The sequence below is a fragment of the Mesocricetus auratus genome, unplaced genomic scaffold (genome assembly GCF_017639785.1).
Source record: "Mesocricetus auratus isolate SY011 unplaced genomic scaffold, BCM_Maur_2.0 Super-Scaffold_100018, whole genome shotgun sequence".
Classification (NCBI taxonomy): domain Eukaryota; kingdom Metazoa; phylum Chordata; class Mammalia; order Rodentia; family Cricetidae; genus Mesocricetus; species Mesocricetus auratus.
Window position 1 is genome coordinate 43,306,970 of NW_024429199.1, and position 13,020 is coordinate 43,319,989.

Sequence of the window (13,020 nt, forward strand, 5' to 3'; positions counted from 1 at the left end):
CTCCAGTGTCCACAGCAAGGCGGGAGGACAGTGGAGTCCACAGACTGCCAGGGCACCTGGTGGACGCAGCGGCAAAGCTGGAGACCCTGTCTCAAGCAAGGTAGATGGTTGCGCAAGTGCCAGTGCCCACATGTGCTCACATTCACATGCAGATATACATCTACCCACATGTGCTCACATACACATGCAGATATACATCTACCCACATGTGCTCACATTCACATGCAGATATACATCTACCCACATGTGCTCACATTCACATGCAGATATACATCTCACACACCCATCCTGCACACCCATTTACACACCCATCCTGCACACCCATTTACACACCCACCATGCACACGTCATATACATACCCACCATGCACATCCATTATACACACCCACCATGCACACATCAGGTACACACCATTCATGTATACATCGTATACACACCTATCATGCACATCCATTATACATGCACACATCACATACACACCCATCATAATGCATACATCATATACACACATCACATACACACCCTCCATGCACACATCACACACACACAAAGACAAATTATAAAGGAATCGTTTGAATCTTCACTTTCTGTACTAAGAAACAGGATTTTCTTTCGAGCAGAGCCAGGCCCTCATACGTTCATGTGAGGTAGAGGAAGTCCTGGCCTGGGCTGTGGCTGCTCCAGCCAGATGGGCTGCCTGGATCTGTGGAAACCCCAGCCACAGCTGGCAGCTCAGAAGCCCTGCTGTCTGGCACTGGCGAGGCATGAGGGCTTTGTCTGCCTTTCTTGGCACGTAGTAGCAGTCGGGGGCCATCTGGGGGCTGGCACGGTGCCTTGAATTCATTAAATAATAATAATAATAACCATTGTTCTCTGGGCCTCTGCTCTGGCCAAATGCTTCATGCATACACTGGATGGTATTAGACTCTTCATCTGCCAACGGGAAATTAGACTTGGGGAGTTCAAGCAGCTTAGCCTGGACTCACAATGGAGAGGCTGTCCTGGAAAGTTCACTGGGGTAGGAATCCCCTGTGCTGCTTTTCAATTGCAGACTCTGACTCAGCAGGTATGGGCAGGGCCTGAAAGGCTCTGTTCCCACAGACTACACTCTGCTGGCCGCCCACATGCGAGCCACTGCAGCCGGGCCTGCAAGTGACTCCCTTGCTGGCAGACATTTGAAAATTATCCGCCACCTGACACATTTTAGGTTGATATTGAAATATTCATCATAAGTCTAATAAGATATTTTATCCAAGACTGAAGAGGCCCAAGAAGTGAGATATGAACTATTTTAGATAAGTAATTATATAGTTACATTAAAAAAGTCTTATGTACCTTACTTAAATTACATGCAAGATCTCAAAAAAATCACAATTATAATCCATTAGGTATGTTTTAGGGTCCTAGGGACTTTTTTTTAGATCTATTTGAAAGAATACTGTCTTAATTTTGTAGCGTTCTAACACAGGTCAAACTTAACTCTGGAAGAAACTCCTGCAGCCAGGCATGGTGGCACATGCCTTTAATCCCAGCACTTGGGAGGCAGAGGCAGGTGGATCTATGTGAGTTCAAGACCAGGCTGGTCTACATTGTGAGTTCCAGGTCAATTTTCGAAACACTGTGGTAGGAACCAGCGCTTGACTTCCTTCTGGGTTTGGGACCCAGGAGGTCTGCACAAGCCAAGGGAGACGGCTGTGAGAAGCAGCTCTGGTGGTTTTGAGAGAAGAGTGTGACTCCCATTCCACCTGGTGACATCCCATCTTGTCTGAAGTGTGTGTATGAAAGTTGAGGCTTGTGACACGTGTGTATAGCCTCAGTGCTCAGGGATAGAAATGGGAAGATCCCTGGAGCTCATTGGTCAACCAAGCTAGCCAATCAGCTTTAGGCTCAGCTGAGGGATCCTGTGTCCAAAAAAAAAAATAGGAAGCGACTGAGGAATGCACGTACACAAATCGTCACACACACCACACTCCCCACAGCACACTTACACACTGCATGTAGCATACATCACACACACATCATGCCACGTACACACACATTCTGCATATATATGCCCTACGTGCACACATCATACACCACATACAGTATACACCATACCAAATACACACACGTACCCTACATGTAGCACTCATGCCGTGCACGCGTGTGCACGCGTGCACACACACACACACGCCCTACATGCACACACGCCATACATTCACACACTGTACACACAGTGTCAATGTTTTCTGGGTACAATGTTTCCTGGGGGCCCTCTGGGCTCTGAGGACGGTTCCCCTCTCTGAGTCTGACAGGAATGGAGACGGCTGATTGGGTCCTTGTCTGCTCCTGTTCTCTGAAGCTGCTAGTTTGTCAGACTCCATCGTTTACGGCAGCCTCGGGCTGCTGGTGCAGGCTTTGGAGACACAGCCCAACAAGATGGTTCTTGTTTGGCACAGTGAATCCAGTTATTGGAGGAGGGTAGCCTGGATTGCCAGATAGGGGCAGACAGCCAGTGGGTACCTACGAAATGTCCTTAAGCCTAAGTGTCCCAGGGAGACCCACAGAGGTAATGACCGTTGGGTGACCCTGTGCCCCACTGCACCTGTAGCTAGCTCTTTTTAGAACAGCCTTATTTGTCAGAGGCAGCAAGCACAGCCCTGTGGTCAGGGCTTAACCAACTGCTCACGAGGGACGGGGCAGGATGAGAGCTGGATGGTTTGGGTGTTAGTTTGACAGAGGGAGACATGAAACAGGGCACTGGGCCGTAGTGCCTCTACCTTTAATCCCAGCACTGGGGAGGCAGAGACAGGTGATCTCTGTGAGTTCGAAGCCAGCCTGGGCTGCGTAGAGAGTTCCAGGGCAGCCAGAGCTCCGCAGTGAGACCCCATCTTGAAAACAACAACGAAAAGGAAATGGGACAGACTTGGAAAGCAGAGAAAACCAGAGCTTAAGGGCTGTGGAAGGGGAACATGGTGTAAGCACGCCTAGACCCATGGCACACAGGTCCCAGGGGGAAGAGGAGACCGGTAGCTCGGGACAGCGGCTCTCACTACCGCCCCTCCCTGTCTGCTGGTGTAGGTAGGACGCAGTGTCGCAGTCTGTTTCCTTTCCATCTTGTCCCTCAAAGGGAAAGAAAAGCACTGACGAGGAGGGGGACACACAGGCCAGCCAGACTGTACATGTCCCCTCAGTGGCTGCGAGTGTCTGGTTTACCCCAGGCTACACCACCAGCATGGGCAGCGTGGTGCAAAGCTCAGCAGTGAGGGCGAGCTCAGGGCTGGGTACGTGGGTGGCAATGCCACGTGCCGCTGATGACTTGGAGACTGAGGGGGGCCACGCCCACCTTCCAAGCGACTCATAGTGTTGCCCTCACTTGTGCTTGTGGAGGCCAAGGATGCCTGGTACCCCCCGAGGGCACAGGCCTCCCACTCTGTATTCGTTATGGAACAAGTACAGTGCACGGCCTAAGATCTGGGCTCCCGGAGGCAGAGACAGAGTGTTCCATGTGTCACTCCTATCTCTGTTCCCACAGTCCACTCACATGCATTTCTGTCAAGGGTGGACAGACTGCTGTGGGATCTTGTTCTCTGCGTGTGTGAGTGAGTGTTTTGCTTATTTATTTTTCTGTGGTACTGGGGATGGGGCCTAGGACTTGACGCATGTCAAATATATCTTTGAGTCCCAGCCATAGTCCCACTGTGTTTGAAAAAAAAACAGTCAAAAGCTGGTTTTAGTATTTTGGGTTAACACTTGGTGCAGTGTGGTCCTGTGTAAGGGTATGTTTTATGTTGACACACAGTTCTTGGTTTGGTTGCCCGGAGTCCTGGGCTAGGTAAGGACTTTCATCCAAGAAATAGAAAAGGGCATCAGGTGGGGAGAGGGGTCGGAGGGGATGAAAACTGGACGAGGAGGGTTGGCAAGCGGGCAGAGAGGTCTTGTGTGACCCACCCTGACTTCACCTGGACTCTGCTGCAGCCGAATCTCGGGCGCAGCCTACGCAGTCCTGGGGGGCGGTTCCAGGAGACCTGGCTGACAATCTTGTCCTTGCATTTACAGTATCAGGTAGAGCTTGCCCAGCTGATGACCCGGAGGCTGCAGGTCTCTGTGTGGCACCTAGGCACCCTTGCCCGGAGGGTGTTCCTCGGAGAAGTGATCCTTCCTCTGGCCGCATGGGATTTTGAGGACAGTTCGACACAGAATGCCAAGTGGTACCCACTTCGGGCCAAGGTGTGTCTTTGGGGGGCTGCATTTGGTACTTTTCTGTTGCTGTGATAAGATACCGTGACCGGAAGCAACTTACAGAGGATGGTTCCAGATGGCCAGAGTCCACCATGGCCAGGAGGTGCGGCGGCAGATGGCCGGGCAGGGTTCCTTGGGGGTCACCTCTGAAGGACAACCAGGAAGCAGAAAGGGCAAATGTGGAGTGAGGCTCTGAACTCTGAAAGCCCACCCCCGTCGACACACTTCCTCAAGCAAGGCTCCATGTCCCCAAAGTTCTGCCACCTTCCCAAACAGCACCACCAGCTGGGGACCAAGTGTTGAAATTCATGAACCTATGGAGTGACATTTTTCATTCAAACTACACGGGGACTGAGAGAGCAAGTCCCTATGAACTCAGTTTTCAAAGGATGAACACACACACGCACACACCCCACACACACTGGAAGCATGATGATGGCTGGGACATCTTTGGCTGGCAGTCATGGGTGTCCCACCCAGCCTCCTTTGGTGAATGGGCTAGCAGCAAAGTGCCAAGCTAAAGTCACCCCGCCGGATGCCAGCAGAGAGAAGCACCTGGGAAATGAATACCCACAGGCTGTCATGGGGCTCTGGCACCAGGCTACTCTGGAGCTGGCACTTGCTTTCTAGACCTTAGTGCCCCTGTCCCAGGCCTGTTGAATGCAGATGGTGGCTGGGCCACCAGGCTTCCAGGAGTCCTGGATACCCGAGGGCAGCTTGTCCCTTCAGGTGGCAGCAGCCATGACCTTCCCTCCCAGAACACTTTTCCACCCTGGAAGGAAGGTCTGTCAGGTTCAGGATCGTCTGCTCCCTGGCTTTTCATTCCCTCTGACAAAGTCACTCGTGACCAGAGAACCCACTTCTGAATGGTGTCTCAAGGAGGCTTTGACACCCTTGGCCGGCAGAGCTATTGTGTACAGCTTTGGCACAGTCTGCAACCCTCTCTGCCCTCAGTGCCTGAAGGAGGCATTGGCATGGGAAGGGTAGCTCCAATCCCTCCTAACCTAGAGCGAGCCATGGGTGGGACTGGATCTTGGCTTTTCCAGCCCTATGCTGTCCAGGCCTCCCTGGGGCCATGCTATTCCCAATGGCTTCTGGTGTTCTAGGTAGTGAATCGCTCCTCCCACACGGAGGGTGGCAGGGATGACTCAGGGATGACTCAGGGGTGACTAGTCCGCCAGGCGTACCCATTCCATCCCTAGAGATGGTCTGTGGGGGTGGGGTGTGGCATTTATGGACTGGGTTAGGACAGCCTGCACAGCACAGGTGGTTTTGAGGTGCAGGGAAAAGACCCTACTTCTGAGCTCTGTCTCTCACCCTCAGGCTGAGAAATATGAAGATAATAGTCCTCAGAATAATGGAGAACTTGCTGTACGAGCCAAACTGGTCCTTCCGGCAGGGCCAAGAAAGCTCCAGGAGGCCCAAGAAGGTTAGTGACCTCTGGCCCCATGAGAATTTGTGTCACTGTCCCCAATGCCCAGAGGGCAGGCCATTCAAGGTAGGCAATGGATTTCCACTGCCCACTGATCCCACACATCCCACTCCCTAGAACTTGTGACTTGAAGGGACATGGGTGACCAGAATAGGCAAGGCCTCCAGTGTACCCTTTGTCCTTCCCAAAGGGCAGTCTCTGGTGGCCCTGCTGAAAAGAGGGACACTGTAACAGCACGCATTCAGAGCTGAGGAACCAAGAACACTAGTAGGGCACTGGGAGCCAGAGGCTGAGAGAGATCAGGGTGGAGTCGGTCAAGGGCGGAACCACAAGGTATTTAACTTAGATAAGGTGTGTGGACACAGGGTAGAGGACACCGGGAGCACTCCCAGTGACAAAGGGTCGTTCAGCGACTTTGACAGGAATAGGAGCTCCCAGGGCCAGCCGCAGGTACCTGCCAGAGGTCACAACCTCCCTAGAACAGAAGCGTGTGGTCCCCTCTCAAACCGCGAGCTACAATCAGCGTCCGAGGCTTTCCTCCCTGTGGTTCCCCCAGCCCTCCGCGGAACCACCACCCTCCTAGAATTTAGCTGGTCCTTCGCTTCTGTCTGCACGCTGGCTACAGAGGCCGAGTGGGTGAAGCCGCAGAACCCTCCCTCCTCCTGCTCGCTAAGACCTGGAGGTTGTGGGTCCTCCCAGGGAGCTACCACTCTCTGGGTGTCCATACTGTATGCTAACATATCAGGAAAAATATGCTTAATCCAGCCAGGTGGTGGTGCACACCTTTAATCCCAGCACTCGGGAGGCAGAGACAGAACCAGGCGAATCTCAGTGAGTTTGAGGCTAGCCTGGTCTACAGAGTGAGTTCCAGGATAGCCAGTGCTATATAGAGAAATCCTGACTCAAAAAAAAAAAAAAAAAAAGACCTTAATCCAAGTTCTGACTTTCCTTCCAGGGACAGGAGGTCAGCTGTCAGTTAATGGTCAACTTTGTTTGGTTGTGCTGGGAGCCAAGAATTTACCCGTACGTTCAGATGGCACCTTAAACTCATTTGTTAAGGGGTAGGTATTGGATGTGTCAGTGAGTATGTATTGAGCATGGTCCAAAATCTGTAGGAGACGCCAAAAGGTGTAGACAATTGAATTAATCTTATTTTAGCTTTCCTATGAAAACCTAAACTAGGGTTGGTGAGATGGCTTGGTGAGTAAAGCCACTTGCTAGGCCTGAAGACCTGAGTCCAGTCCCCTGGAACCAACCACACAGTGGAAGGAGAACCAACTTGTACAAGTTGTTATGTGTCCAACACGTGTGTGGCATGCACACCTGTTCTTACGTCCATGCGCATGCAAAAGAAGTAAAATAGAGTAAAAAGAAAATCAAATATAGCACTTTTTTTTTTTTTTTTTTTTTTTTTACGAGACAGGGTTTCTCTGTATTGTTTCGGAGGCTATCGGTCCAGCCCGGCCTTGAACTCACAGAGATCTGCCTGCCTCTGCCTCCCGAGTGCTGGGATTAAAGGCGTGTGCCACCACCGCCCGGCTAAATATAGCACATTTTTAAGGACCAAGAATTCCAAGAAATGAGGTTTGGTTATGCAAGACTTGGGCTGAGAAAAGTATATTTTAAACAGAAATCCAGACCTCCTTAGGGCTCGGTATACCAGTAATCAGTTTTGAAGTTGAGTCTGAAAAAGTCCAGTTAGCATCTCCCCGGCTCACCACCTCCTCTTGCATTAAGCATCGTACGGTCACTCTGTGCCATTTTTAGTCATTACAGTCGTGCTAGTGTCCTCAAGAGAAAACACTAATAATTAAAAAACAGTCACTAAAGCATAGAGAAAATGGTGGCTTGCCGGGACAGAACCCCTTGCTACTACTGCGTATGCTCTAGGGCAAGTTAGCTTTTTTGAATGTGTTTTTCTGAGACTGGAATAAAAAAATGAAGCCACGTGTATACAGAGCCCTGGTCCCTAGTCTTTTGGTTTTAACAACGGTGTATGGTGTGGCCATGGGAAATCACAGTGAGGGCCACGTGACACAGAATTGCAAGTGACCCCGAATACCTGATGTGGGCGCTGACTCTGAATCAGGAACATTTTAGGGAGAGGCACACGGGAGACTCTAAGCCAGTTCGCCATGAAATGGATGTAGCTGACAGACCAATGGGTATCTCCGGGGAAGGGGGCTGCGTGCTGGGCCGTGGCCTCAAGGCTCCTGTTTCCCTCTTCAGCTGTCTCACTCTGCCAGACCAGCAAAAGCTGCGTGTGAAGTCCCCCGTCCTGAAGAAGCAGGCTTGCCCCCAATGGAAACACTCCTTCGTGTTCAATGGCGTCAGCAGCTCTCAGCTGAGGCAGTCCAGCTTGGAGCTGACGGTTTGGGACCAGGCCATCTTTGGTATGAACGACCGCCTGCTTGGGGGAGCCAGGCTTGGTTCAAGTAAGTCTGTTCACTGGGGTTCTACCCCTCCCAGAGTTTTATCAGAGAAAACCTACAGGTTTATGTCCTTAGTGAGTGCCCTACTTGGATACCATGGAGACGATTCAGCTGGCTTTGAAACTGCCCTGTTCGGTCACGATGGGAATTCCCAAGTCCAGGTTTAACTACAACAGAGACGATAATACAGCCAAATATCTCAGCAATTTAAATCAGATTTGAATCAGCTAAAGAAACAAAAGCTTCAGGGTTCACAACAGGCAAGGGGCAGTATTTACTTTTGTTCTGGTGTCAATCATAAGAGGATTATTTTCTTAAGGAAAATATCTTAACCCAGACAAACATACATCTGGAAGGACGTCACTGAGGGGACAGACAAGGGCACCATTCAGTGTAGCTCACCCAGAGGGAGGCTGCTGCCATTGTATGGAGGCCTCCTACTGGGAGCGGGGGAGCCTCTGTACTCCTAGTCCTCAGCCGAGCTCCGACAGCATGTCTCCATGAGACTCAGCTCAGAGTTACCAAGCAAGACTTGGAGTTGCATTCCTGCAAATGCAAATGTTTCAAAGCAAACCCTTCCTCTGAGAAATCCTCTCCATAAAAAAAACAAAAAAACAAAAAAACAGGGCCCCCAGACCACCTTTGGTCTCAAAATTAAGTTCCATGGCTCCCGCTGGTAGAATTGGATGCCTGGGGTCCACACCCCTCCCTTTAGAGCAGTGGTTCTCAACCTTCCTGATGCTGCGACCCTTTAATACAGTTCTTATGTTGTGGTGACATCTCGTCACTTCTTCAGAACTGTAATTTTGCCACTGTTCTGAACTGTAAAGTATGTGTTTTCTAACGGCCTTAGATGACTCCCAGAGAGTCACAACCCACAGGTTGAGAAGCACTGCTTTGGAGCATGGACTCCAAGGCTTTGGGGCATCATTCTGAGGGACATCCCAGCACACAGGGTCCTAATGTCTCCTGTGCAGGGGTGGGGTGCCTTAGTCTCAAGCTGACGGAGAGAACAGGCCGGGGAGGGCAAAGTGGCGCATCCTCACACACCACTACCACCATCTCATTGCAGCGGGAGGCGCTACGGGTTGTCCGGACTCATGTTCACAGTCCAAGCTTCAGTGGCAGAAAGTCTTGTCCAGTCCCAACCTATGGACAGACATGACCCTCATCCTGCACTGAGGTGAAGCCCGAGGCGATCGCCTACCCGCAGAGGTAACAGAATGAGAGAGATCTTCAAAGAATCAGAGCCACCGGGTCACCAGTAACAGACTACAGAACAATTACCACCACCTGGGTAGTCGGGGGTGGGGGTGTGTGTCACCGACTGGAGTGGAATGGCCTGACTTCAATAAATGCTCAACAGTGGCCCACGGCTCCCAGCATCTTTTGACAACGAAAGTGCTAAGCTGTGTGTGTGTTTCGGAGGGGAAAAAAGTATGGTGAGTGTTGTCTGCCTTGTCTCCTGTGGGAAGCCATCGTTCTGGCTTAGTACGCTGGGCATGTCCAGAAGTCCCCCATTGCAAGCAGACACAAGGCCTCGCAGAGCTTTTATTGTGTATTCATCTGATGCGGTGACATCACGACTGAAGGGGACATGCGCAGTGCACAGGAGGAAGACAGAAACTGAGAACAGGCACTCCCGATAAAGGGCTGAGTCCCTCAGGGTCCAAGTGTGAACACTCCCGGAAACTGAAGTGTGCATTTACACGCACAAGACCCACCAACATATGCAGACACAATTACCACAGTAGTCAGTTCCCGACTGCTCCCATGTCAGAGCAAGTGTCTCGATTACATGGTTCTTAATATTTTTATTCTGTAAAAGGTAACAAAATATACAGAACAAAACTTTCCCTTTTTAAAACTAATGTTACAAATCCATATTATCACTTATATAAATACTATTCTCTATAGCAGATCATTAGGTATAATAAGTCCAGCAATGTATGCGACCAGTTAAGCATGGAAACAAAGTTTGTATCAGAGGGTCCTGTACCGTACACTCTGAAGGACCTCGGTAGACTGTCAGTGGCTTGGAGGAAGGAAACTGTGGGGGAGCGTGCTTTAGACTCAAATTTCAAAATCATTTTCACCCCCTCAAAACACGAAGATGGATCCTTCATAGAAATCAAGAACAAAATCGATTTGAGCTTATTTCAAAACTAGAGTGAGTATGGCACCACAGTGTGGTCCCTAGTGATAATGAACATTAATGAATTGTGTCACACGGGCCAGCTTGAAGTTCCTTAGACTTCAGAGGCATCCGAATCCACTGCAATCCTGCTTCAGACAGGAAGTGATCCTGTGACTGTCATAAAAACCTGGCCTGTTTGGCACTATGATACAATTGAGTAACCAGGGGGGCTTCCACTGGGGCCGGGTGCAGAAGAGCTCTGGCCCGTACTGCTCTCTAAGGGACCGGAACCTGTCAGGGGGGTTTGAGACTTAGGAGTACCAAAGAGCCACGTGTGGCACCCCCTGCTTGCTGTGAGGTGCCCTCCGCCCTTGGCCGTGGCCTGGCCTTTACATGGCCTCGAATTCGTCGATCCGCTGCTTGGTGTTGCCCTGCCTGATCTGCCGCAGCGTCTTGTACTTGTCCCGACCTTGCCGCATGTTCTCGTTGTGGATGATGTCGTTGTGGGTCCTCTTATTCTCATCCCGGGCCTTGGACAACTCGTCGCTCAGAGTCTGCAACACGAAGCAAGTATCCATTACCTATCTGCCTGCCTCCCCTGGGAAGTCCCGGGGACACCACAGTGGCCGCATGGAGCGGCTAGGAGATTAGACTGCGGAAGGTAGGAGGAGCACAGGGGTGGGGTTCTGAGCACATGGGGGGGGGGCGAGCCCCGAGCCCCTCCCCCACTCACCAGCAGCTGCCGCTGCACACGCTCATTCTTCTCAGCCTCGGTGATCCGCTTCTCCTCGTTGCGGTCATCCAGGATGCCCTCACTGGAGAGCTCAGCGCTGTAGCCCATGGGCTCTGCACCCTCATCCTGCAGCCCCTCCTGTACGTGGTAATTCACCGGCTCGTACACTGGGGGCGGGGGAGGTGGGGGAGCCGTCATCACCAGGTGCAGCTCCTCCTTGGTTTTCACCAGGTCGTCCTGGGCTTCTTTGGCCTTTGGAGGTAGAGGAGACCACTGGTCAAATGAGAACTCTTTCCCACGGCCCATCTTGTAAGAAGTGGCATGGTCTGCCGGCAAGGAGCCTAGGGTTCTGCCTGCCCTTGGCTCCCATCATCAACAGCGGCGGCACACATGCCCAGACCCTATGCTCACTGGCTACGTTCTCCAGCGACGCCAGCTACGGAAGCACCACCACTTGGGAGTGTGCTTGCCTGCGTCTCAATGAGTGGTGGTCTCATCCACCCCCACACCCTTCCATCTGTCTTATAAATGGCTTTCTTTGCCTGCTTGCACTGGGTTGGAGAACATGTAATATCTGGGTGGAGATACGGGGCCAGGGCAGCCCCGTGCTAAGCCCATGGTAAACACCACATCCAGACCCTCTACTGTCCTGGGCAAGGGACACAGCTATAGCTGACTGATCCTGACTGACACGAGGCAGAACACCCACACTGGTGCTCCCCCAATCCGAGGAAGCAGGCTCAAAGATGAGCCTCAGTCACATCTGGGAGCCTGAGCTGTCAGGTACATCGGTCTAGAGATCCCCAAGGCTCTCCTGTTTCAAAGCTGTGACCGTCGCAGGGGTACCCAAGCAATCAGAATCGAAACTCATCCCCCACCAGGGGTGTCGGGTCATGGCTGAAGAGCGTGGGAACAAAGTGAGGGAAGGGAGTAAGTGGGCCTTTGTTCCTCTGCTAATCCAGGGACGGCTTGCTGCTCTACCTCTTCCACAGGGCCGAGGCCATTCCCCTGGGGATTTCTGCCTCATTCACAGGGAGGGCATCTGCAAAGGATTCTGAGAGGTCCCAGAAGCTTGCGATGTGACCTGCAGCTGAGCTGGAGCCCTTTGCAGTGCCCCGGGCACAGATGCGCTCCGTGGCCATGCAGGCCTCTGGGGTGACCTCCGGGTGACCTCTGTGCCAGCCTCACCCGGTGCTGCCACTCCTCGACCTCGTCCTCCTTGCGCCTCCGCGCGGCCTCCAGCAGCGCAATCTTGGCGGTGTACTCGGCCAGCTCCGCCGCCTGCAAGGGGGAGGGTAAAGAGGTCTCTGGAACCCTTCTGGCGGAGTCCCTGGTGATGAGTTGTGCCCCTTCCTTCTTCATGGTCAGGGGACACTATGTGCACCTCCCCATGTCTCCGTGGAACTCTGGGCACCCACACCCACCTCCCCACAGAGGCTTCAGACAAGCCCAGCCCCCTCCACTCCTGGCGGCTGCAGCAGATCTGCTTACAGCCCTAGCTGAAAGCTTTGCAAGACAGGTGTGGCTTGTCTGGGTCCCCAGGAGCAGCCTGTCCGTAACTCAGCGCCCTGAAAGCAGGCAGCCTGTCCGTAACCCAGCGCCCTGAAAGCAGGCAGCCTGTCCGTAACCCAGCGCCCTGAAAGCAGGCCGTCCTACCAGCTGCTCCTGGCTCTTTATCTGGTCCTGTGCCTGTCTCTCCAGTTCCTCCTTGGCTCGCAGGGCAGCTACCCGGTCGGCCTCCAGGCGCTCAGCCTCCTCCTGGGCTCGCTTCCTCTCTTCCTCCAGCTGGAGGGCCTTCTCGATCTGCTCGGAGAGCTCTGCGGAGAACATGGAGTCACAGCTGCTCAGACTCCCGAGTGGGAGATGCTTCCCGGCCTTCCTCTCCCACCCCGAGGGGGCTGAAGGAGACCGGGTGGGTGAACGCCGATCCCAGAGTCACAGGCTTGTGAGCGGGGCCACCCAAGGGCCCATTCCTGCCGTTTCTAAGATGACTTACTTTGTGGAGGCCACCGAGGAGCAGCTGGTCAGACAACCCGCTCCTGGGCTGGGCCTAACCGTGCTGCAC

At 52.6% G+C, this 13,020-nt stretch overlaps 2 protein-coding genes across 9 annotated transcripts in view; one reads left to right on the plus strand and one right to left on the minus strand.

Moving 5' to 3' along the window:
- Positions 1-9,453, plus strand: part of Sytl3 (synaptotagmin like 3) — a 67,706-nt gene extending 58,253 nt beyond the window's left edge. For 7 of the 8 annotated variants that reach the window (XM_005065922.3, XM_040758140.1, XM_021224637.2 and 4 more), the window contains 5 exons: positions 4,039-4,209; positions 5,545-5,650; positions 6,609-6,714; positions 7,883-8,088; positions 9,158-9,453. In XM_005065922.3, coding sequence (XP_005065979.1) covers positions 4,039-4,209; positions 5,545-5,650; positions 6,609-6,714; positions 7,883-8,088; positions 9,158-9,267 — 699 coding nt within the window. In that variant the 3' untranslated portion in view covers positions 9,268-9,453. The remainder of the gene's footprint in view (positions 1-4,038; positions 4,210-5,544; positions 5,651-6,608; positions 6,715-7,882; positions 8,089-9,157) is intronic. The other variant, XM_021224633.2, reaches the window with a different exon arrangement.
- A 169-nt stretch (positions 9,454-9,622) lies between these two features.
- The window catches only part of Ezr (ezrin), a 42,418-nt gene continuing 39,020 nt past the window's right edge, over positions 9,623-13,020 (minus strand). Inside the window, exons 10-13 of the mRNA XM_040758142.1 lie at positions 12,612-12,772; positions 12,144-12,236; positions 10,956-11,207; positions 9,623-10,776 (exon numbers count right to left, since the gene is read on the minus strand). Coding sequence (XP_040614076.1) covers positions 10,612-10,776; positions 10,956-11,207; positions 12,144-12,236; positions 12,612-12,772 — 671 coding nt within the window. The 3' untranslated portion in view covers positions 9,623-10,611. The remainder of the gene's footprint in view (positions 10,777-10,955; positions 11,208-12,143; positions 12,237-12,611; positions 12,773-13,020) is intronic.